Source organism: Dipteris shenzhenensis, chromosome 11 (genome assembly GCF_047967505.1).
Source record: "Dipteris shenzhenensis isolate YYH24624 ecotype China chromosome 11, Dip_SZ_1.0, whole genome shotgun sequence".
Taxonomy (NCBI): Eukaryota; Viridiplantae; Streptophyta; class Polypodiopsida; order Gleicheniales; family Dipteridaceae; genus Dipteris; species Dipteris shenzhenensis.
This window is the reverse complement of record NC_141606.1, coordinates 57285460-57310876: the sequence shown is the minus strand read 5'-3', so window position 1 is coordinate 57310876 and position 25417 is coordinate 57285460. Positions and strand designations below refer to the sequence as shown.

At 48.2% G+C, this 25417-nt stretch overlaps 1 protein-coding gene across 1 annotated transcript in view; it reads left to right on the top strand.

Annotated features, from left to right (window-relative positions):
* The window catches only part of LOC147897222 (GABA transporter 1-like), a 102783-nt gene that overhangs the window by 22533 nt on the left and 54833 nt on the right, over positions 1-25417 (top strand). Inside the window, exon 3 of the mRNA XM_087381773.1 lies at positions 9381-9478. Coding sequence (XP_087237899.1) covers positions 9381-9478 — 98 coding nt within the window. The remainder of the gene's footprint in view (positions 1-9380; positions 9479-25417) is intronic.

Genomic DNA, 25417 nt, shown 5'->3' with positions numbered 1-25417 from the left:
GTCGTAAAATACCACTCTCTCAACGGGCTGCTCGAGAGAGGCATCCATCACCGTAACTGCAGCCTGAGCAGTCTCCTGCTGAATAACTGTCTCCGTAACCAATATCTGAACCTCCGGGGTAGTGGTGTCTAGAGTCATCAAATCCTGAACTACTGTCTCCTGCTCAGTGAGAAGACCTGCCTGTGGATGGTCCTCCGCATCTCCCCTTTCCGGGGTCTCTTGCACATGTATCTCGACTCCTTGATCTACCGTCTCCTGCACAGTGTCAAGACCTGCGTGCGGATGGTCCTCTACAACTCCCCTTTCTGGGGTCTCCTGCACATGTGACTGGACTCCCTGAGCGACCGTCTCCTGCACCGTGTCAAGACCTGCCTGCGGATGGTCCTCTGCATCTCCCCTTTCCGGGGTCTCCTGCACATAAGTCTCAACTCTCTGCCATCTGTGAGCTCGTACCTGGGGCTGCTCGTACTGCTGGCTCTCCCTCTGTCTCCGTCTCCTCCGAGCTCTCCGTGAAAGCTGTTCCACTGGAGGCACCTCCAGGTCCTCTGATTCCACTGGAGGCTCCCCCAAAGGAGTCTCCTCTCGTTCTGCTGAATGAGTCGAAGCAGGCTCAGAGACCCCTGGAGGCTGAATTGAAGGCTCTGTGTCTCTCGTAGGATGAGAAGGATCCGGAGTCTCTGATCGAGGCCGACGACTGGGGCAATCCCTAATAAAGTGACCTCTCTTCCGACAGAAAAGACACTGATTAGGAAGCCCCTCGTACAAAACCCTCTGCTACATCTGGACCTACATCTGGACCCCATCTCCCGTGGAGTACAAAATCAAAGTAGGCAAAGGTCGAGGAGGGGGGAACTCTGAAGTGAGTTTGACCCTCGTAACACCTGTACCAGCAAGTGACTGAGCATAGGAAAGTCTAGCACCTGATGGGATGACTGTACTTGCCACGCTAGCCATATGCTCCACAGCTCTATGACTGTACTAACCTCATCAGGAAGTCCAGGGAAAAGCATCCAAAAAGAGACCTGACGCGGTCCCGGGGATGTAGTACTGAAGTGCTTCTGCCAAGGCCACAAATGGATGACTCTGCTTTGAAACTGAATCGGAGAGCTCATAAGTACTCTTTGAGCTTGCTCTACGGACTGAAGGCCAAAAGAAAAGTACCCTCTGCCAAGCAATTGAAAAACTGTAACTGAGACACCCAATGAGGCCATGCTGGTGTACACCCAATCACGTAACTGTTGGCCTCTACCGGGGAGAAAGCCAATGATGTGCGTCAAACGAAAACCCTCCTGTGCTACCTCAATAATCTGCACAATGTCAGGAGGAAAAGAAACTGTGACTTCGATCTCCTCAGGTTCGGCGACGGGAGTGGCATTAGTGTCCTCCATTGTCTCAGCTTGCGCTGTCCTGAGGGGAGGAGCTATCTCTGCTGAAAATGCCCACCAAGAACTTGCAACCAACCACTAGAATCCCCAAAAAACCCCCTGGTTAAAGAATGCTCCCAACTTCAGCCTGCGTGGAATGACAACAGACCGCTCAATGCAGAAGCAGAAAGCTCCACCAATGCTTGGAAGCAGCCCAGGAACACAGTTCCCCGGAACACACGCAGAACAGTCCCGGAAGAGGGCCCTGAAGCCCAACCTGAAGTGCAAGGGAGGGAGCCGACGGCAGCTATTGGTGGCCTGAAGGGCGGCCTAGATGGCAGCCTGAAGGGGCGACCTAAAGGGGCAAGGGGAGCTCGACCAGCAGGGCGCGACCTGCACAGCCAGTCGGGCTGAGGGGGGGGCGCAACGCGAACAGGCTAAGGGGGGGGCTCGACCATCAGGGCGCACCTGCAGTAGCCAAACGGGCTAAGAGGAGGCGCAACGCGAGCGAGCAAGGGGGGGCGACCTGAGCAAGGGGCGCTGCCAAGGGAAGCCTGCGCGGCCTAGGCAGCAGGGCGCTGCCAAGGGAGCAGGTCGCGGCCAAGGGGTAGGGCGCTGCCAGGGGTGGCTGATGGCGACGAACGATGGCGGGGGGCAGCATCAGACGGAGCTCCTCCAAGATCTCCTGACCTTTTGTAACCCTTCTCACTTGGCTTTGACACTATAGAGGAGGACAGGAAGACAACGTCTCTCTTCATTAGATTCTCAAGTCTGCTTCAAGTTTACCATCGGCTCTTTGTCACGATTGGAGCTACATTTGGATTGGTTACTAAGATCTCCCCCCTTCTTGACTTATTCTCTTCAACAATACATGCAGTTAGATCAGATGGGGTTTTCAGAGTTAATATCCTTGTTTTTGACCCTAACATTCTAGATGACTACATTATGCTTTAGCGCCCTAATGGTTCTCTATTTCGGCAGAGAGTCGAGATTCCAGGTAGATAGGACCAGTGCAGGATTTGTAGGACCTATGGGCGTTTTGCCAGGGATTGCCCAAGAAAGAAGAGGAGGCCCAAAAGGCCTTTTGATGCAACTCCTTCTTGACTTCAATAGAGTGCTTCTCTCCCACTAGCTTTAGGTCCTGCACAAGTTGTGCGTCCTCCACATGCTACCATAGTGGGGTCCAGTTAGAGTTCTTCCTCCACCCTTGGATGGTTAGGTGGCCCCACAGTCTCTTGCCACTGGCACTATTCCTATTGTAGCTATGTATATTCATGTTCTTGTCGCAGCTAGTGATACTCCTGATTTACCTCAAGCTATGAAATCTGGCTCTTCTGTCGAGGCTAGGGATGATGCTCCTTTGTTCTCTGTTTCCGTTAGCCTCCCAAACTGAGCTCAATGCAGCCTCAAGGCTATCACATGCATCCACACTGTCCTCAGGCCTTCCACAGGAACACCCTTGCCTTTGGGTGCTTGCAAGAACCTGTAGGAGTCCTGAAAGGACTTTAAACAACACACATGCATTGCAGAAAGCTCAAAAACAGGAAAGAACAATGAAAAACTGAACTGGAACCAATTCTCACTGTTTGTGGCAGAGGGGCAAGCTCCTCCCTCACACTTATCCTTTGTCGAGGCTCCTCGCAGGGTGCAAGTGGCTTCCAACAATCAAGATAAGAGAGAAAATGAAGATAGAGAGTGGAGGGTGAGCAAGAAAGAGCTATAGAGGATCTCTGCCCCAAAGCCTCGGGATCTGGCCTTTAATCCTCACTTCAACCAGCCTCAGCAGCCTCCTTGGGAACTATGCCCCTGTCTGTACAAGGCTGTACGGCCTGTTTTAGCACAAAATCTGCCTCGAGGAATGCACCACAGCCGTACAGCTGTCTCAAGAAATGCGCCAGCAGCCGGGGCTGCTTCTAGAGGTTACATGCACTGGGGACTCAGCAGCCCCCTTCCACATATGCTCTATAGCCTTCATTTCTGGATCGTGGGAAGAGTGTGGCTTCTATCTCACAATTGGGGATTTTACGGACTCTAGAGCCACATGTGGTCTAGAGAAACTCCCTCAATCCCTTGGATGATATTGGGGATGCTTGTCCCTATGGACTTCCTCCTTTGCAACAACATTATGGTAGGAGACTCCATGTGTAGGAGGGGAGTGTTTCCACTAGCAGGTTGGGTAGGGTTTTATTGCCTTCTTCATCACGCCGATGAGGATTGTCACATGAATGTTCAAGGCCTCGGTGGTATGCCGCAGGATATTGGTTTGTAATTAGCTTCATCCATGTGTGACTGGGGTCCTATTGATATACTTTTTATTTAGGAACGCAAGCTAGATGCTAGGGATTCTACAAAGTCAGGTAGATTCCTATCTAGTCATACTTGTTGGCTGGGCACCAGAGGAGGAATATGCATTTTCTTTTTGTTAGAAACATGGTGAGAGTGAGAGAGAGAATAAGTGATACTCAAATGTAGACATCATAAAAGGATTTCATTCATTCATAATCATCATCAGCATCAAATGAGACAAGTTAAGTACAAGCCTTTATAGGCAACACATACACGTACTAGCACCAAGTGCATATGGGATAAGACACGTGGCACTCACACATCAAACCACTACTAGATCTCTAGTACAACACATCACATACACATACACACTCCTTTGCTATGATTTCTCCAATACCCCCCTTTAGAGCAAAGAGTGTGAGACCCAACACGTAAGGAGTAGACCAATCCTCCCTCCACCGCAGTACTGCAAAGAGCAAGTCCAACTATCCAACACCTCCCGTGTGATGGTGACTTCTCAGTCAGTTTGCGACCGGCAAGGGTAGACCATCGCTCATTTACCCTCCTTAGTCTAAATTGGGTGGTCAATACCATCATACCAAAGTAAAGAACCATACAATCATTTTTGGGGGACAACCCAGGACAGAGTACCTCTTATTGACTCCAAATACATTTATTTTAGAGGGGTAACTCAAGGTTGAGAACCTTTATTGGCTCAACACAAAAACACATAGCACTAAACCACCTCAGAGCGGGATAGATCATGCAATATAGCAGATAAAGCTTGCTCCTCAGGTCCAATAGATGTCGTGTAAATATTCTCGAGCTTGTCCAGTGTCTCCTTAGCTGAAGTAGTGAGGTCAAGATGATCATTGATTTTAGAGGGACAACTCAAAGCAATACAAAAACACATAGCAATACACCACCTTAGAGAGGGATCAATCATGCAATATAGCAGACAAAGCTTGCTCCTCAGATCCACTAGATGTGGCGTAAATATTATGGAGCTTGTCTGGTGTCTCCTTGACTGAAATAGTGAGGTCAAGATGATGAAGTAAATTGTTAGCCAGCCTCACACCAACAAGAAGTGCCAGTGCTCTGTCGTTATGCTCATCCCATGCTGGGAGTAGTGCTAATAGGTCTTCACCACGAGGACGAGGCTCCATAGTAGCAAACTGAGGTAACAAATTATGCAGCACCAGACTAGCAAGCTGGAATGAATAACCAGCAAATGAAGGGGCTGGTCTAGGGCTTTGAAACACAATAGGAGACTCCGTGTATGCAAGAAGGCAGATATAGGAAGCTGGTGGTGCTCCAAATACAAAACCTAAGCAAAACATAGCAAGAATATGCTCCAAAATGTAGAGCTGAACCAGAGAGGAGCCCTTGTGGGCGAGATAACTGCTCGAAATGCTGCAGTACGTCTGAAATGAGCAAGGTGGCTCAGCAGGACAGTCCGAATTGCAAAAGTAGGTCACCAATGTGAAAGGCGGCTCCCTAGAACAGGTCCAAAATGTTGTAGCAGGACACTAGTCTGAAATCGGCTGTTGTAGATGTGCTAGAGGCCAAGAAACTGCTTGGAGATGACTCTGTTGGTCATGGTTATGCAACAACAGCATATACAACTCTGTTTTTGGTGATGGAGAGGCTCCAAAAGATTCTCGAATGACCTGCACCTCATGCAGGAAGTACCGACCAGCAAGCAAGGAGGCTGCCAAGGGCCTAGCTACAGTTCCAAGAGGGCTTGAATGAAGGCAGCTATGAAGGCAGCAAGAAATGAAGAGGCGGTTGGCTATGGAGGCGGCAAAATGAGGCGGCTGCAAGGAGGAGGAAGCTGAGGCGATTGCAAGGAGGAGGAAGCTGAGTAGAGTTAGGGTTAGGTTTGAAAGGATGATGATGTGGCAGGGCGGATTAGGGCAGGTAGGATTGATCTGCTCTGATATCATGTTAGAAACATGGTGAGAGTGAGACAGAGAGAGAGGCTAGGGAGAAAGAAAGAAAGAAAGTTTATTCAAGTCTTCAGAAGACCGATGGGTCTATGAGACTGTGAAAAACCTGATACAATGAACTGTGGTAGTGGAGCTACTAAACGAGCATCCACACCAATGCAGAATGCAAAAAATGCAAAATGGTAGTACTAAATCCTAAGTACAACATAGTCATATCTTGATTGTATATATCAATCAATCTCAGCATCATCGTCGACATCATCATAACCATCATCATCATCATCATCATCATCAGGACATCAAGATGGATGAGGCTGTGGAGGTGGAGGCACGAGGTCAGCAATAGAGTGTTGTCGCCCCCCTAAGAGTGCAGTCTTGGTACGTCTCCTGGTCGTAGCTCTGCGTCTAACCAGGGCCACTGTGACCCCTGTCGGTCGCGGGCTCCGACCCTAAACAAGGAGGGGATGTCCCCAAGTATGATCTGTGAGTCAACCCTTTGTCTGAGCTGTCCGGTCACAGGCTCCGGGTCACGGTCACGTCGAGGTCTCGCCTCGTGGGGGTCTATGTGATCTGGCTGAAAGAACTCCGTGATAGAGCTCTGAGAGATATTAGTCGGGGGAGAAGTCTGCTCCTATCTCTGTGCTCGGAGTATCCTATCTCGGTGTTTAAGCACCTCATGAATGAAACCGGCCAAACATCGCTGGTCTGGGTAGGAGAGGAAACGGGCCAAAACCCCATAACTATCTCTGAAGAGGCAGTAGAAACGCCCACGGATCTCATAGTAAACAGGGCATCTGAATATGAAATGCTCCTCTATCTCAACCTCCTGCATGTCACACAGTGTGCATATGCGCCTCCCCCGGGGTAACCGCTCTGCTCTGCCGCTCTTAATACGAAGTTTGTGAGAAGAGATCCGGAACTGCCCAAGAGAGATCCTCAGCGAGTGGGGTAGATGAATCTACGTGTATCCTGATGGATCAATGAAACGCTTCACTGTGATATGTAAGAAGTGATCTCTGTAGAAGTCCAGCTTCACTGGAAGATCACTTGGGCCCAACTGAGTTCGGAATGTGTGTAGCTGTAGTAGATCCTCATGAATAACCTGGTTGACCTTGTGTGATAGGAGGGGAGAGAAAGGAGCATCCATGCTGTACTGGAAAGGAGGTAGTCTGTCCATGTGGAGCCCTAGTCCTGCAAACCATCTCTCTATGCGTGCATACCAACACCTCTGGTCCCCCCCTGCTGCAAGTGCCATAGAAGAGGACAGTGCTAGCCATGGTATCGTGCTACGCCCGGATGTGTAATCCCCATACTCCTCGACTCGGCACAGATACGTAATGACTTGAAATGCAGCATCTAGATGTAATGGGGGTGACCCAAACTCCGCCTGGATGATCTGTTGAGGGACGGATGGCTTACCATGGATCATCCGTGATAACATGAGAACCTGTAGCCGTTCCATCTTGGCCCACACTGTATCTGACAAATCCGGTTCCCAGCATGGATTGCCATACATCCTTGCTGGGCGGCGGACCAAGGAGTCAAAAAGCAACCCTTTGCTCCGTGGATCCGGAAAGTGAGAGCGGAAGCATTGCCTCTCTAGTCTAGCCAATGAAGCATATCCTCTGCTTAGGCGTGCATGCTTTGCGGGTCTCATAGTGAAGATGGGTCTGGAAAAGACGACCCCAAGATAGGTGTATGATGAAACTACCTCAACAGGGGACCCATCAAATGTAAAATGCTCATCGCGCATGATGGCTCGAGATGTATTGAAGATCATAACCTTGGTTTTACCCAAGTTGACCTTCAAATCATGAGACTCACAAAAGGATTGTAGTGCGTCAAGGTGTCTCTAAAGCCCCTCTGCTGTGAGGAAGACAAGAGAGCCACATCATCTGCGTAAAGCAATATTCGGATCAGCGTGCCCGCGAGGGAGCAACCTACCCCACCCTGTGCCTGCATCACTGTCTTGAGCTCGTTGATGTAGAGGCCAAACAAGGTAGGTGATAATGGGCACCCTTGTTTGACCCGGATAGTGCTCATGATCTCGTCTGTCCATCCAGATCCTGTCCCGACTCTGCTTGAAAACTCGCTCATAAAGTGCCATGACAGCCCAAATGATCTCCTAGTCATAACCCAAATCCTATAGGCGACATATGAGGAGGGCTCTTGAAATAGTGTCAAATGTCTTGTGAAGCAAAGCAATTGTAAACCCTCTGCTTCTGTGCCCTCGCCTCCTCGATGATACATCTGAGCGCGAGAATATGGTCCATGGTCCCGTCTGAAACCAGCCTGTCCTGTTGCTCTGAGTCCTCGACACTCTGCAAATCTACTGACCTCAGAATCAAGTACTGATGCATAAATCTTGGACATGACATGTCCAATCATAATGGTCCTGTAGTTCTCCGGGTTCATGGGATCCCCTGCCTTGTGGATGGGTGAGATAGTGTTGATGGTCCATGTGCGTGGAAACCCCAAGAAAACAGCTTCATTAAATAGCTTGGCTAAGATCGGGACTAGGAGGTTAATCCCATATGCAATGAACTCAGTGCATAGTCCCTCATGATCCTTCGCTCGGCCATTACGAAGTTTCATTACGGCATCCTTTACCCCCTCCTAGTGAAGAGGGTGCAGGATGTGGGGCGTGGCATATGTGATAGGTTAGGGGCTGGCTGATTTGGGATATCATAGAGCTTGCGTGCATAATCAGACCATACCTGAGTGTCAGTGAGTGGTGGGGGCGATCGTCCTTCTAGAAATCTCCGCCAGAAGTGGTACTCAAATGTAGACACCATGGAAGGCTTTCATTTATTCATCATCATCATCATCATATGAGACAAGTGAAGTACAAGCATTTATAGGCTACACACACACACATACTAGCACCAAGTGCATATGGGATAGGTTCCATGGTGACACGTGGCACTCACACATAAAACCGCTACTAGACCTCTCGCTCTTTGGCTATGATTTCTCCAACAATTTTCAGTTTCCTTTCTTCGTTTGGTGGTTAGAAGGTTGGTCTTCTCAATCTGTATGCCCCAAAACATAGAGGGAATCATGTTCCTTTTTGGAAGAAACTTCTCTCTTGGGTACCTATAATAGACTCATTTATTATTAAGTGTGACTTCAACATGGTGGAGTTGTTCTCAAGCAAGCAGGGAGGTAGAGGAGGAGGCATTCATTCACTTGAGAGGAGTGGGATGCCTTCCTTTTTTGGTTCAGTGGAAGAGATGCTTGGTTTAGTGATGCCTTTCACACTCAGTCACAGTTAGTCCTATTGTCGTGGTCAAAAAACAAACCTCAGATGCCCATTCATGCGCGTATTGACAAATTCTATCTCGATTATTGGGCTTTGGATAGATGTGGCTCGATATGCATTTCACCAGGGTTTCCACATCGTATCATTTTCTGGTGGTTTTAATGGTCCTTGAGCCTCACTCCAGAGGACGATTTGCTAGTATCAGGATTAAATCAAAGAGGGAGAGAAGGTATAACAGGTAGAAGTACCAGGCATCACTTCTTTGCTTGGCTGTGGCGAACAAACTTCACAATGACACAAAGTTAAGGCAAGTGTGAGGGCATGACATAGATTGAGATTGTTTTTTAATCCAGTGTTTAAACATGCAGATAATGTTGTTTTCGCTATTTGTCTTAGCATAGGCAGTCTGAAGCAATAAACATAAATCTTAACTATGATATGATGAGAACACTTGCGTCTATGCTTGTTTCCTTTTCATGTACGTTGTTTTGGGGTTAAGGTTACATACTGTTTGTGCAGGGACCCGATGGAGCTTTTATATAATAGGACCGTTACAGTTTACAATATGTTTTGTAACGGTCATTGCAGCTGTTTTGGTTGGTGGGGTATGCATGAAGGTACTTTATATTTATTTCATTAGACAAATGGTCCTCACATTCTGCTGCCCATTTTAAAGAAACCCATTCAATCTTTAAAATTATCATGATCTTCCTCCCCCACAAGAAAGAATTTATTAGACTGCATAGTGTACCAGTTACAATCTTGGTTCTTATTAGGGTTTTCATTTTCTCAGACTTTTGAGTGGTATTTTACAATGGGTTTTTCATGCTCCGCATGATGTGAGTTTCTTCTCTTGGCTGTTTCTCTCATACTTAATAGAATTCTTTTTCAAGGAAAAGAAGAATGTATTATAGGTAAAACTAAGGGGAAATCATCTTTGCACATGTAAATAGTCCTCTAGAGCCTCCTCATTTCGTACCAATGAATCAGAATATTCAGATGGACCGAATACCCTTTGTTAAAACTAATGGGAAATTATCTTTGCACATGTAAATAGTCCTCTAGAGCCGCCTCATTTCATACCAATGAATCAGACCATTCAGATGGACCGACTCTCCCCTTTTCAGTACAGCTTGGATGCCCCATTCCCCCTGATTCCACAAGATGACATCAGGATGTGGTTGGGATCTACTATAGCTCTATACGTCATAGCCTCTCCGCCCCCTTCCAATCCCTTCAGCCCCCTCACCACCTCTCCTACCGCTCCCAACCCCTTCCTCTCCCCCACAGCCTCTCTCCCTTTCCCCAAAACCTTTATTCTGCTGTTTTTTCCTTGCCCCTTCCCTGCTGTTGCACCGCCTTTCCTAAAATCTTTGCCCTACTGTTGTCCCTCCATCCCCGTTTTACTCTCTTCTGTTGTGCCATCTCTACCAGCAGCTCTGCCCTACAGTTCTCCCCCTATCAGGTGTGACTTTCTTATTAGATGTCTTGACCATACTTTTGTGGGCTTGTCTCTCACTTCTTGGACCCCAAGGCTTGAGAAACAATGAGTTAAGAAATGAGATAAGAGGGGGAATTTTTTTTTTTGGTGCAAAAAGAGACTTCTATTAAGTAATAAAGAAAAACCGTTAGAGCAAGCTCCATACGGGATACATCATGCAATGCACGAAAAGCTCAAGAGCCAAAAAGAAAGGATTGGTGCCATCTCAATCCGGTAGAAACCTCCGAGAAAAAGGGAGAACCCCTCCAAACTCGAAGAAATATAGTCCTTCTAGAAGAGGCTGCCCGTGAAGGGCCTTGCATGCTAGCCCATATGGCTATCAAAGTGTGAACCGTGTCAGTCTAGATACCTGTGAACACCTGTGATGGGTGTATCTGGGTGCCATCCAAGGCCTCAGTACATCTGGCTCTCCAAATGTGCCAAGAGGAAATGCTAGCCAAAATCTCCCAAGAGGTGTCCACTGAAGCATGAGAAGCTCTGAAGGGAGTAAGTGGTACATCCTGAAGAGAGCAGGGCTCTATCACCTGCCGGCGGACCGAGAGTGCCCAAGAAGAAGGCTCACCCTCATAAAACACCTGGGGCCCGGTAAGGGATAACCATGCGACCGAGCCCCAAGTCATGAAGAAAGGGGAAGTGTGAAAGATGCTGAGTATCCGAGCAACCCCTTTCCAAATAGTCCTCGCCTGACTGCAGTCCCAAAGGCAATGTCGCACTGACTCCTCTGCAGAATGACATCGAGGACAAGTGGGATCAGCCCCAAATCGTGATCTCCATAGGTTCACTGCAATCCCTCCATGAATAGAAAGCCAAAAGAAAAGAGTGATCTTTCTATTTCTGAGGGATTTCCAGAGCCTCCTCCAGAAATTTCTACGCAAATCTGCGGTGATGAAGAAGCTTTCCCAATGGGGGGCTCTGGAGGAAATCCAACCCCCCTACTGTTCAGCTGAAATCTCTTGGCATTACCAACCGTGAAACGAAAGAAGGGAATCCCCCTCTCTCGGTGCCCATGATCTATCCACTCCCACTCTCCTGTGTCCCACTGCAAGCACCTGATAGGTGCACCTCCATATAACCACAACCTACAGGATCCCAAGGCCAAGAGCAGAGGGTCAGGGTCTAAGTACCACTGCAAGCCCGCTCCATGGTCCACAAAACCAGCAATCCTGACAGGCTGAAAGGCAACCTCAAGAAGAATGCCATCCTTGGATGTAGAGAGTAAACCTCCATCCCCAACGTCAAAGACCAGTGTGTCTTCCCCAAGACCTCTGAGAGCGATCACCTGTAAAGGAACTGATGTCCTCGAAAAAGCCCCCATCCAAGTGGTGGAAGTAATAGGCAACTCAACTGTCCATTCCACCGGGATGGCTGCACCTATCTGCTGAATCCTGCGTGCTACCCCTCTGAGGTGACTCACGGACTGCAGTGTCTGATCCTCAGGTAGCCTGATAAAAGCTTTCCAAGTGCCTACTGTGTAGGCGGGGCCTCTCTCCCATTTAGACCACTGCATGTAATGGGAAGTGCCCAGTGGTCTGGCATGCTCGTCAAGAATACTATCATTCCAAATGATCGGCTGCCTATCAATCTCTTCGACGGTAGAAGGTGGAATCCTTCGAAGAGTGTTCCTGAAGCTCCCCCAAGCTTTCAGGATGGCAGTCATGAGAGGAGAGGCAGGAGATCTGAGAGGGGAGGAAGTGAAAATCCAGCGAGGGCTGTCCACCCAATCATCTCCCAAGGTTGGTGTGCAAGCCTGCATGCGTCCAAAAAAGAAATCCTTCTAAGGTTCCTGCCCAGGCATGAGTCCCCTCACCACCACCTTACAAAGCAATGCCCTGCACTGCAAGTCCGGGTCAATGACATTAAGGCCCCCTTCACATGTAGGGAGAATAATGGTCTCCCAGGCCACCCTTGCTGCAACATCTGCTGTGCCATCAAGTCCACTCCATAAAAAATTCCTGACTGGTCTGATGAGCTGAGTGATGCAATCCCTAGACCCGGCACCAGCAAGAACACACAAACCAGGAGGTGGCCAAGAGAAGTTGGTTCACTACCACAACTCTAGATGCAAGGTCGAGTTTGGCAGAGCTCCAGAAAAGGAGCTTTTTCCTTATACTTTCTAGTACTGGGGCAAACTGATGTGCTGGAGAGATGTCCAATCCTACCTGGATTCCCAAATACCTTATAGGAACACCCCTCTGAATCCAGGAAAAGCCAATGTCAACTCCCCAGCCTGGAGTGTCCTCATCACTGATCCAAAAGCCAAAGGATTTATGTCAGTTAATGTGTGCCCCTGCAGTTGAGCAAAAAATATCCAAGGCTGTCCAGAAAGAATCAAGTGACTGCGAAGAGGCCTCAATAAAAATAGCAGTGTCATCAGCCAACTCATAGTCAAGAAGCTCCTACTCCTGTCTCAAGGGCAATCTCAGCCCAAAAAGCTCAGCCTAAGATCTAAGGAAGATACTCATAGCTTCTGCCACAAAAAGAAAGAGGAAGGAGGCTAAAGGGCATCCCTGACGAACTGATCTGGAAATCTGAAACTTGTCACCCCTTACCCCTCCAATCAAAACCTGGCTGTGGGCTGATCTCTAAAGGGAGGCCACCCCTCTAATCCAAGCATTTGAAAATCCAAACCGTAGAAGAGTGCCCTCAAGAAAACCCCAATCTACTCTGTCATAGGCTTTCTCGAAGTCCAGGAGTAGAACTGCTAGCCTCTGCCCACTCTGCATAGCCCACTCTGTGGCTTCCCAAAAGGAAAAGATATTATAAAAAATGCTCCTACCATGCACAAATCCTGTCTGAGTATCATGGATGAGGTATGGAAGAAGGGGCAGTAATTGGATGCTGATCGCCTTGGCAAGGATTTTGTAAAGAGTGCCCAAAAGAGTGATGGGTCTCCAATGGGATACAAAATTCCTGTTGCCACCTTTCGGGATAAGGTGAATGAGTCCCTCGGTCAGTGAGTCAGGCATCTCACCCGAGTCCCAAATGCCCTGCAGGGCTGAAGTAATATGATCACCTATCATATCTCAAAAGGCTATAAAAAAAGGAGTAAGACCATCGGAACCAAGGCATTTGCCCTTATGAAGGGCAGAGAGAGCAGTCTTGAATCCTGTGTTGGTAAAGCGTGCATCAAGTGAGCATAACATCTCTGGGGTGACCAACACAGGTAAACTCTGCCAAACTTCATCTCTAGCCACCTCTCTGGCCTGTGAGTTCGGATCTGCAAAAAGTAGGGAGGCATAGAAAGCTGTCGCTAAGTGCATGACGGTCTCCAGATGGGACTGCATAACGCCGTCAAAGTCAATAAGCTGCCTGACACTCTCTCTACTATGTCTGGGACCAAGTTTAGAGAAAAAGTGTTTATTGACTCTCCCTCCCATCTGTATTCAAAAGGACTCCCGTGCATGGAAGGCATACTCTGCTCTCTGATCAAGCAAGGTCTGCAAGTGAGCCCTTGCCGCAGCAAGGCGCTCTTGTATCCAAGCATCTGATGGTCGTTTCTGCTCCTCCCTCTGTAAGGCTGCCAACTGTCGGCGGATACCGATCTCTTGCCTGAGTACCTCACCTTGCCGAGCACTAGCAACAGAGTGATAAAAGTCGCTGATACTGGCAAGTGCTGTGGCCACATGTGAAGGACCGGCCACCCCCCTTGCATATGAGAAACCCAGATCTCCAACACTGCCTCTGTGAGAGTCTCATCCGTGTATAAGGCGTCGGGGATCCTGACACTGTGAGACCGTCCTCTCAGATGAGGCTCTGAGATGGACAAAATTACCGGAAAATGGTCTGAAGTGGAAACACCGGGTGCAATGCAAACTGTCCCCCCTCTATCAAGAGCCCAGTCACCCACATAGAATCTGTCAATCCGAGCATGGATAGGCATCTGCACCCTATGGTTCGACCAGGAAAACAAAAGTGACTGAGACTGAATAAGAATGCATCATCTGACCAAACATCTCTGCCACTGAACCTGAACAAGAAGGCATCCCAGGCTGCTCTCTCAAGGGAGTGGATACCACCTTCTGTGCCCCCTTTCTTATCAGAAGGTGCCTCAACCATGTTGAAGTCACCTCCAATAATCCACTAATCCGCAATGTCAGCCCACGAGAGCAACTCTTTCCAAAACAAAACACGGTCCCCTCTGTTGTTCGGAGCATAGAGGTTGAGGAAACCAACCTTATGTCCTTCAATCAGAAGTAAAACCCACTGGGCCCTGGAGGGGGTTATGGTACCATGTCCAATGACCAGAGGGAGAATAGAATCTGAAATTGAAATGCATGTACCTCCTCTGGTTCCCAAGGCAGGAAGCCAAAAAGTCCGGCCTGAGAGCAACTTACCTGACTTGGAGCAATCTCTGACATCCAGTTTGTGTTCCTGAAGAAAAAGAATGTCTAGGGAACCACCTGAAACACCTGGATGGAGCTGATTCCTGATCAGCTGTCTGCGACGGCGATGAGGGATGCCGCCCAGTCCCTGTATATTCCAACTGGCTATCCTCATCAGCAGGAGGAAGTGGGTTGGAATACCTTACCCGACCTGGTGGCGGAAAAAGAAACCTCTACCGGAGCAGACCTCCTGCCATACACACGAGGTCCAAGGGGAGGAAAATCCACAGGGGAGAGAGAGAAGGATCTCTCAAGAGGGATGCCGATAACTGGCTCTCCAAAAGTAGAGGGTACAAAATCATCATCTGGGAGGCTAGAGAGGTCCTCCAAAGCGAAAAATGAGTTCCGCTGAGCCAGTCCTGGGGAGGGGGTACGAAGGATTTCTACCGAAGCAGGAAGAGAATGTAAGACCCCCTTCCCTCTGTCCAAAGAGGGAGGCACCTGTACTGGATCCTGATCAAAAAGTGGTGCAGACGAGGTGTCAACAACCTGGGATGCTGAGGAAGGTACAGCCTGATCCAAGGGTGGAGTCGAACAAGGCTTCTGAACACTAGTCTCCTCCTGAGGCTCCAAAGGGGTAGCCTCCGAAGAGGTGGAGTTGTGAACTAAAGTAGAGGGCCTAACCGCGATTGGAACCCACCGTGGGCCAGAGGTGGGGTGCGGGGTGCCGAAGGGACTCGAGTAGCCCTAGGAGGGGGGGGAGCCCGTGTTTGAGGCCGCCGTGTCTGTGGAGCGGTAGGTTCTGCTCCTACTCTCTGTCGTAAGCTAGTACGAGTTGGTTGCTTTCTGGGTCTCTTTTTCTTCTTTGGGCAATCTCTGGCGAAGTGCCCCGAGGATTTGCAAATCCTGCACTGGTCCTGCCGACCTGCAACCTCAAATCTCTGGCGGAAGAAAGACCCATCGGGTCGCTGTAGCATGATGTGGCCATCTGAAATATTGGGGTCCTGGACAATGATCCTAACCCTGGGTACCCCATCCATCCTGACCGCCTCAACAGTCGAAGAGGGCTCGCCAGGGAGAGGGGGGATCTCTGATACCACACCAAACCTCTCGCCAATAACTGAAAGAAGCCGGTGATAAACTGAGGGAAGACCAGGGAACCTGATGAAAACAGAAACTCCCTGCTTGTCCTCTTCAACTGGGTCAAATCCCAGTTGAAAAGGAAGCAAAAAAATCCTCCTGTATCCTAGAAGTAGAAACCTGGCCTGTAGCAGGTCTCTCATGACGTCCGGGGAATCTAGGCACACCTGAAAGAAACCCCGTCCCAACAAACAAACATCCTTGAGGTGGGGGGCGAGGTCCTGAGGAAGCGCCGCCAGCATCCAATCTCTAGCTTGTGACCTCGAGGGGTGTGAGCCATGAATGCGTGCGAAGAGAGTCGTGGAACACTCATGCTCCAAATCCTTTTGCAACTGCTGCAGCTCGTCTTTTGAAAAAGTGACAGTTCTCGCAGCCGGTGTGAGCGGAGATGGATTGACTGAATGGGAACCCATTCGTCAATGGAGGTGTGTTGGCCAATTCAAACACAAAAAATAAAAAACTCTGTCCGCTTTCCTGAAACCCAGGAGATCCCTATAAGAGAATAGGGGTACTCCATATAAAGGAGTGGGTGAAGGAAGAAGGGAGAGAGAAGAAGAAGCCAAGGAGGAGTCAAGGGGGCAGCAAGGAGGAGGAGGGGAGAGGAGGGGAGGATAGAGGAGAGGAGGAGTAGAGGAGAGGGGGAGGAGGAGAGGAGGAGAGGAAGAGAGGAGAGGGGAGGAGAGGGGGCCTGGAGCGGGGGGGGGGGGGGGGGAGCAAGGAAGAGCAGGGGGGGAGAGGAGGGGACGGGCGGGGACGTGCAGGCAGCAGCACGGGGGAGTAGGCTGCAGCGGGGGGGGGAGCAGCAGCAGGCGCAGGGGGGGAGCAGACTGCAGTGCAGGGGGGGGAGGCTGCAGCAGGTAGGAGGGAGGGGCAGCGCGCAGGGGAGAGGGCAGCGAGGAGGGAAGGGAGGGGGCAGCGAGGAGGGAGAAGGAGGAGCAGCAGGAGGAGCGGGGAGAGGAGCAGCAGCAGGGAGGAGGAGCAGCAGGAGGGAAGGGAGGGGGCAGCGAGGAGGGGAGCAGGAGGAGCAGCAGGGGCAGCGAGGAGGGAGCAGGAGGAGCAGCAGGAGGAGCAGGGAGAGGAGCAGCAGCAGGGAGGAGGGAAGGGAGGGGGCAGCGAGGAGGGGAGCAGGAGGAGCAGCAGGAGGAGCAGCAGGAGGAGCAGGGAGAGGAAGAGCAGCAGGAGGAGCGGGGAGCAGCAGCAAGTGACTCATTGTCAGAGGAGGAATTAGAGGATAGGATAGGTGGATATTCACCCTTTCATCTTATCCTTTTTCTTTGGAGATATGACCAGCTGCCAACATGGCCAAGGATATAGAAAAAGAGCACTTTTTCTCTGAAATTTGTGATGCGAATCCATGGCCAACCATAGAGTAAAGCAAACTGACAACATGAGAAGAAGAAAGAGAAGAAGAAAGGGAAGGTTTCCGACAGTACAAAGGACAAAATCAACTTGAGAGTGGGCTGAAGCGGGAATCATATTGACAGTACCACTGTGTACAAGGATGGTACTACCTCAGCTCCCTTGGAGGTATCATCACACCCTGAGACGCTTACACACCCTTGAGGCTTGGCTAGCCAACCTCAACCTCCGACTTTGTTCCCGGTACCTCTCACACAATGGATTGTCCCCCCTCCAAGGTTTCACTCCTCTTTGATCCCCATTTACTACCAGGCTCCCTTGTCCACTACTATTGGTTTTTTAAAGCCCACTACCAGTCTGCCTACCCTTTGATGGGAACAACTTCCAAATCAAAAAATGACAGATAAAAAAGATCTTTGCAAGATAGAATGTGTAGTAATTAGTTGAAGGAACAATGCTTGTGCCCCACAAAATGCACTACAACGGCTTGTACTAGCTTTTAATGCACCATAAGCCAATAAATATGCCTATGATGTGCTAAATGTAAAGCCATTGGAATTTTCGTAACATGCCTCAAGAACATGGCTTTGTGAAAAGCATCAAACGTATGGAAGACACTGCTTTCCATTTATGAGGGCAAAGCTTTGGTGACCCGCCTCAATCTAAAGGTACAATTGGACAATCTCAACATGACAGAGGGAGATGCTATCATGGATCATCTGAACATGATGAATGTACTCAGACATACACCTGTTGAAAATGGCTTTGAAATGGAAGACTCTGAGTTTGTACAACGCGGACCGTGTGGACATGTACGGTTAGGTGTGGAGTGTCGTCATTTTTGCGGAAACAGGTCAAAAACTGCGAAAAAAATCGAAATCGGACCTGAAAATGTCAAAAAACAGTTTCTGGACTGTTTCCAGCACCAAAAACAATTTCATGGAGTCAAGGCTGCTGCAAAGTTTTTGAGCACCAAGGAAAGTCAACGTAGATGTTGGCTGAAGGTCCGGAGCAGCTCCGAAAACCTGCCCTGAAGAGTGTGCCAGCTCCAAAACAGCCCGAACAGCAGCAACCCCAGTCCGCACAGCGAGGAGAAATCCGCACAGTCTACCTTGAATAGTGTGCAACAGCTGTACAAGTCTGTACCTTAGCAATAAATGCTTCCGTACAGCCGTACGGAAGCCTTAGCAATGGACCTTAGAGACAAAGGTGAAGGCAAAAAGACAAGAAAGGACCTCAGGATGCGTGAGAATGAAACCAAGGAGGAGTAAACGCCAAATCCATACACTTAGTCTTGGAAGGAGAGGAAAGGGTAGGTGGGCATGCTTGAGGGGCTACCACGTGGCCCAATGCTCTAACCCACCAAAACCAGTGAAACATTGGTTTGCCCCTCACATTAAAATCTTAACCCTCTAAAGCAATGAAACATTGGTTTCTCTTGGGCCTAACATTTAGACCCCTCAACCCCTAGCATTTGGGCCCAGTAGGTGCACTGAAAATTAGAGTAGGGACTTCTAGGAACTGGGTGCTTCCTCTAGGCCAGTCCCCTCAGCCAAAGTAACCACGGAAGTAGCTACAGATGAAATTCACGTCCCCGTGACAACTGCTACCCATCTAGAACCTCGTACCCAACTTTCTCTTCTCTTCTCTTGTCTGTAGACTAACTCCCAAGTGTATCTTGTGACTACGCATGTGTCTCAGTGTAGAATATCATCTCGCTATCGGTGTAAGTTTGGGAAAAACCTCCTAGATCAGACTATAAGGTGCTATTGCAGTTCCATACTGCCATCTTCAATCCGTGCTGTCCCCCTATCCACATTCCATTCTGCTCCGCTGCCCTCTCTTGGATAATGACTTTCCCATCTCTTTAGTCAGCTCATTTCCCTTTTCTTTGGCTGCCATTACACATACCATTCCCTCTCTTCAATGCTCCTGCTGCAAGAGCGTGAGGTCATCATCCTTATATGATATGGATCCCTTTGGCGTAGCCCTTATGTTCATAAAGGTGGATCTATCCATGGTGCATCCCTGAATATTACTATCGGCCTTGTCAGTGCGTCATCCTTCCCCACTCTCCATGCACCCTTAAAGATGAGGTTGACACCCATCTTGTAATGAGTGCTTTCGCGTGCACCTCTTACTAAGACATTTAGAGTCTTGGTGCTCCGTCTTTTCTCCTTTTCTAGGGTATTAAATATGAATGCCTTCTTTAGGGCTGATGCACCCTTTTTAACCACTTCTTTCCACTCTAAAAAGCTATTTGTTGAATGTACTCTGCATGTTTTCCCTCCATATTGGCTTGAATGGCAGGCATCTCCTTCTAATGTCCCATTTTGAGTTTTTCTAGTGCTTTATTCGTCTTCTTTTCCTCTTAATCTTGAAGGGATTTGACCTATTGTTTAATTGTATTCAACTCTTCATTTAGGGGTGGCTGATATTCCTCCTCTTCTGGCTATGTGCATGCTCACCCCCAGCAAAGCTTAAGGAGTTGGACCTTCTTCATGCGTACTCTGGTCCATCGCCGCATCATGGGTGGCTACAGTGTCTCTGGCTGTATCTCTCCTCGTTGTCATCACGTTTCACTAGTCCATGCCGCTCTCATGTCGTCGATCTCCTCCTCCTCTATCCCAACATGTCCGGGGGCAGACTTGAATGTGTAGAAGTTTGTGACGTGTTGCTGGCTCGATCCACCACAGTCCCTTGGTGAGTGGCCCTGTCTCGCTCTATGATATGACGCAAAAGGGTCTCTCTATGACGTCTCATCTCCATCAAGAGAGACTGACACAGACCTAGTCCTGGAAGTGAATCAATTTGGAGAGAGGCCCGAATCCAAGTCCCTCCTAGAAAAGGTAGTGATAGCGCCCTTGGATCTTATAGTAAATGGGGCAGATACATAAGAAATGCTCCTCCGTCTCTACCTCACCCAATGTGCTTAGTTTGTAAATCCGATGCTCCTGCTTGCGGCTCTCCTTGCCTCAATCCTCAGTTGATGTGATGAGACTCGCATCTGCCCAATGGCAATCCTAAGGGGATGCGAGACTAACCTGTCCTCCAAATATTGGGGCCTGATGATCACTCCGTCCTGGTACTCTCAAGAAATGGTCGCAATAGAATCTGGTCTTAGTGGGAAATTCCTGATCCCCTCCCCATGTCCGTGACGTATAGAGCTGAAGCAGGTCTAACTGTATGATATGGTTGATCTCATCCCCTAGGACAAGAGGATCAAGAGCATCCAAACTATACTGGAAGGGGGGGAGACGACCGATCTGAATGCCATGTTTGTCAAACCGTTTTGAGATGCATGCATACTAGGCCTAGATCACTCTCTCCCTAGCAAGGTGGGCGCACGTGATAGTCCTCTTAGACAAGGCGTGGCATATAGCCTCATGCTTATTTTTTCATAGAGGATGCGTGGGACTACTAAAGCGCCTGGTATGCAACTTCTTGTAAGCGGGATTGAATGACATGAGAATACTAGAGCCAGGGTCATCTGATAGATGGTGATATTGCTTCAGGTAGATGGAGGAATTGGCATTAACAAACTGGAGATGTAGAGGAGAGTCCTTTTGACAAAGCTAGTAGTGCGTGAACTCACTCCATACTCGGACTCTTGCTTCAACTAAGGCTTCTCTGGACCCGCCCACACAGGTGGCCAATGGCAATAGTTTCATCAAAGGTTCTTCTCAGAGGCGCCCCTTATTGGGAAGGGCTTATCCGAGGAACATACATGGGGTGCCCCCGTCGTAACCCCTCCAATCCCCCTCCACCCTCGTCACCCTCCCCCTTACTTGCCCTGCCCACACCCATCGCCCTCCCTCATACCCCCCATCCCGCCGTTGCATCCCTCCCCCCCCCTTGCCTCCTCCCTCCCCTCTCCCTTGCTACCCCCCCCCCTCCCGTTGTCACGCCCCGCGCCCCTCCCTTCTCGTCCCCCTCCTTCACCTTGTCCCCACCTTCCCCAACCTCGTTACCTCACACTGACCTTGGACTCCAAGAGTGAGTACACAAGTTGTGGTCAAAATAAGCAAGATATTCAAAAGCGAGTACACAAATTGTGGTCAAAATAAGCAAGATATTCATTTCATGAGAGGAATAGGCAGTCTGTAGCCAAGATATCTCCTGATCACAGGAAAAAAACAAAAAAAAAGCTGCTTCTAGTGACTTGGCAGCATCCACACAGCATCATGACAGAAGAACAGGGTGCGCATTCAGATTGTAGGTTCATCTTTGACAGGGAAAAGGGACGGTAAGAGCTGTGCTTGAAGATCCACACTAGAGTTTGTGCACCTCCTAACATCTCTGATATGGTCCTCGAGTTCAGCCTGCAATTGTGGAATCTACTCATTAAAGTTATGGAATTCTTGATCCAGCAAGAATTTGGCTTGGACCACAGAAGGTAGTGATTAGTTAGTAAGAAAATACCTTCAATACCAATTCAAAATTAATTGATCAGCATGCATGACCTCATCATTAAATTGATAAGCATTTCTGGCAATCCAAATAAACTATAAAGCATGTGCCCTGATGTACACCCATGTGGCATAAGGCTGCTTGAGTGCATTTCCCAAAAGAAGTGACTTCCAGTTGATTGGTTCCCCTAGCATTAACTGAACCACTTTCCAGACTTTTCTTGCCCTGGGGCATGAGATAAAAAGATGGAATATGTCTTCTTTGAGTCCAAAATAGGATTTACAGGTGCATTCTCCCTTACCAATCCTGAGGCTTCTGTAATTAGTCGAGACAGCTTTATGCAGAATTAGCCACAAAAAAGTAGACATTTTCTATGGTATCCTTCTATCCCAGATCAATGAGAACTTGATATCCCATTTCCTTTCAGCATTAGCAAGATTCCATCTAGCATTGCGTGTGGAAACAACCTCTTCAATGCCCTCAAAAGGAGTAGGTATAGGTAAGAAAGATGAACTGCCAACCCAGCTGAACTCTGTAGTGAAGTTTAAGACCCTGCCCCCTTTCCAGGTAATGTCTCCCTCCCACAATTATAATCTGCTCATAACCAGCTCTTGATCTGCACTACTGATTCTGTATTCCCTTCTTATCTCCAGCCATGTCTTCCATTTGAAGTTGGTTTTGTCCCACAAATCTCTAAGTTGATTAGCCCCTTCTTTGAGAGTTACCATGCTTATAAAAAAATCCTCATCACTTAATTGCTGTTTGGTAAAGAAAATAGACACCTAGATTGAGTCTAGCATCATGAAACTCCCTTTACCAATGAGAACAATGTGACTCTTGAGCTGTTCAAGGGCCCCCCATAAGGTTTTCCAAAGTTGACTCTCCTTAGTCATACAGGGCTCTGGGTTACCAATAGCAGAGAGGAGAGGAAAATCCTTCCACCTAGGGGCCGTGTAGGGTCTGACAAATTTAAAGTTTCTAAGTAGGAGGTTAGCCTAGTCACTGTCAGGAGAGGTGATGGCTTTTATTATCCATGTGGCTCCAAGTTTATATGCTGCCAACTGTATATTAATCACTCCCACCTCCTTCCTTTCTGAGTCTGGTACAAAAGGACCATTTGACCTTTGATATTTCCTTCTTGTGTCACTCCCCCCCCACAAGAAGGATCTGCAGACTCTGATGAACTTTTCTAATCCTGTTTTAGAGGGACACCAACAGGAGAGATAAAAAATAGCTATTGGGTATATGCAATGGTTTAGAACAACTCTCCTTCTTGCTACCTCTGATGTCACCACTTGACACTTGATATTTTATTAACCATCCCAAAGCATCAGTAGCTATGGCAAATAAGAGCGGGGCCAAAGGGCAGGCTTGTCTTATTGATCTCTTTTTAGCATGAAGCTTTGAGACATTTCTCCATTCACACAAACCTTTGCTGATGCATTGGAGAGCAATAGGGCAATAAAGGAAGTGAACTTGGTTCCAAGCCCCAAACTGTTAAGGGATTGCAGAAGAAAATCCCAATTAAGCCTATCATAGGCTTTGTTAAAGTCAATCTTTATTAGACAAACCTCTTGATTACTCTCCTGAGCATGTGTGCAACCTTCCCATAGATTAAGAATTGCCTCCAAAAGATGCCTGTTTTTTATAAAGCCTTTTTGTTCTTGCAGAATACAATCATCCATTTTTACATATCAATCTCAATGCAAGAGCTTTGGCATAGATCTTGGAAGAATAGTTTAACATGGTTAGGGATCTCCAATTTTTTAATATTGTTCTGTCACCATCTTTTGGGATGAGTTTTATAACACCTCCATTTAAGTGGTTAGGTAAAGAGCCATGTTCAGCACTCTCTCTCCAAACCGCCATTAGAGAAGGGCCCACTGTGTCCGAGAAAAACTTGTAAAACTCTACTTGAAGCCCATCCTCCCCTGGAGTTTTTCCATCAGCCATAGAGAAGGCTGCCTCTTTAAGTTCCTTCAGAGAAAGGTCATTTTCTAGTTGCATCCTATCCAAGCTAAACTTTACATTGCTTGACTGTTTGGCATCTGTCTCTAGCCTCCAGAACTTTATCATCAGTTGTGTCAACTGTACTTGGTAGTTCTTGAAATGATTGACAATAATCTCCACATTTTCGTCTTCTGTTCTGGCCATCTCACCATCTTCCTTCTGCAAAAGAGGGATTTCCTCTTGGTTTCTCTTTTTTCTGATTCTCATGAATTTTTCCTTAGTTGGTCTATCAACTTTTCCTACCCACCATTCCCTGAAATATGTCTTGGCATTATGAATCTTGATGTGCTCCTGGATTCTGATATCATTTCTCTTTTTCAGAAGTTGTTGCTGAGCATTGATGCCATTCATTCTTGCTCTTTGTTCAAGTAGTTCCAACTCCATCTTCAACTTATCCATTCTCCTTGCCTTGATAGCAGCCCTGTACTCTTTGGCCTCTTTTAGAATTGTTTGCACACTTGCTACAACATCTTGCCATCCCTGAGAACAAGATTCTGTTGCAAAGAAAGCAAGATTTCATCTCTCAATAACTTGTGGATTGTTCGACAGACTGTTCGGTAGCCCCACCGCTTACCTTAGTACAATGAATCGATGGAGCTCGTAAAACTGGAAATGTGCTGGCGCAGAGAAAACCATCGCAAGTTTTGTCCAATGAAGCAGCATTTGACGACTTCCGTCTGGTGGTAAATTACTAAATCCTGCGTCGCGACAATCCATGCCCGAAGCACAGTAGTAGTACACTACAGCAACAGCCAGCTGCGAGATGCGCTCCCGGACTCCCAAAGTATTTCAAATCTCAAATTTCAATCTTCCGAGGAAGGGTGTAAAAGGACAACATGTCTGACCTGTTACAAGAGGAGGCGGCGGGGTGCAGGAGCAAATCAGATGATCGGATCGTTCAATTCACAATGCATCTGGTCATTTACGTGGTCGCGAGGGAAGCAAGTTGCAGAGTGTTGTTGCGAGATACTCTGAATCTCCACGATAAGACAACGTACACGATGGGAGCGGACGATAAGGCAAGACAGCTTTGCAGGCTGCTTTGAGCCTATTCTGGGTGGCGACGATAAAGGCAGTTGGCATTTGCTTGTTGATGCAGATGGAGCTACATTTGCAGATGAGGTACATTTGATGCAGATGAGCTACAGAAGTTAATGACGGAAAATACGCAAAACAGAAAAATGAGTTGCCCTTTTTCCCATTTCCCAAGTCAATCCAAGCTAGCACTGGCTTGTGATCTGAAAGAGTGAGAGAGAAGGTTCTTTGCTTGACTTCCAAAGCCTGATCTACCAAAGATTGAGCAATGTAAACTCTGTCCAACCTAGCTTCTCTTCTTAGATTATCTGTCTGTCTATTGCACCAAGTGTAAATGCTAGGTGAACCTATGTCAATCACTTGAAGATTTTCCTTGAGGTCTTCCCAAAGTTGAAGTTCAGGGCCTCTAAGTACAGAACCTTTTTGTAGCTATCTGTCCTTTGAGCTCTCAACCATATTAAAATACCCTAAAAAGACGAGTTGCAGCAGCTCAAAAAAGATACTGAGCAAGAGAGTTTGACATCGCTCTTTGCTCGCATCTATGGGTCCCACCCTTCTAGGTTACAAGCCAGGGAATGGGTGCTCGCCACTCTACCTGGAGACCTCGCAGGGCACTTCACAGATATTCGTCTGCTTGGGCGAGGTTTCTTCCAGATTGTTTTTGACTCCTTGGAGGTAGCACGTATAGTGCTACAGGCTAGCCCGTTAGCACTGGGCTCCAGGAGGATTCTTTTGACCCCTTTGTCTTTGGGGTTTGATCCTGTCGAGGAGGTCAGCCG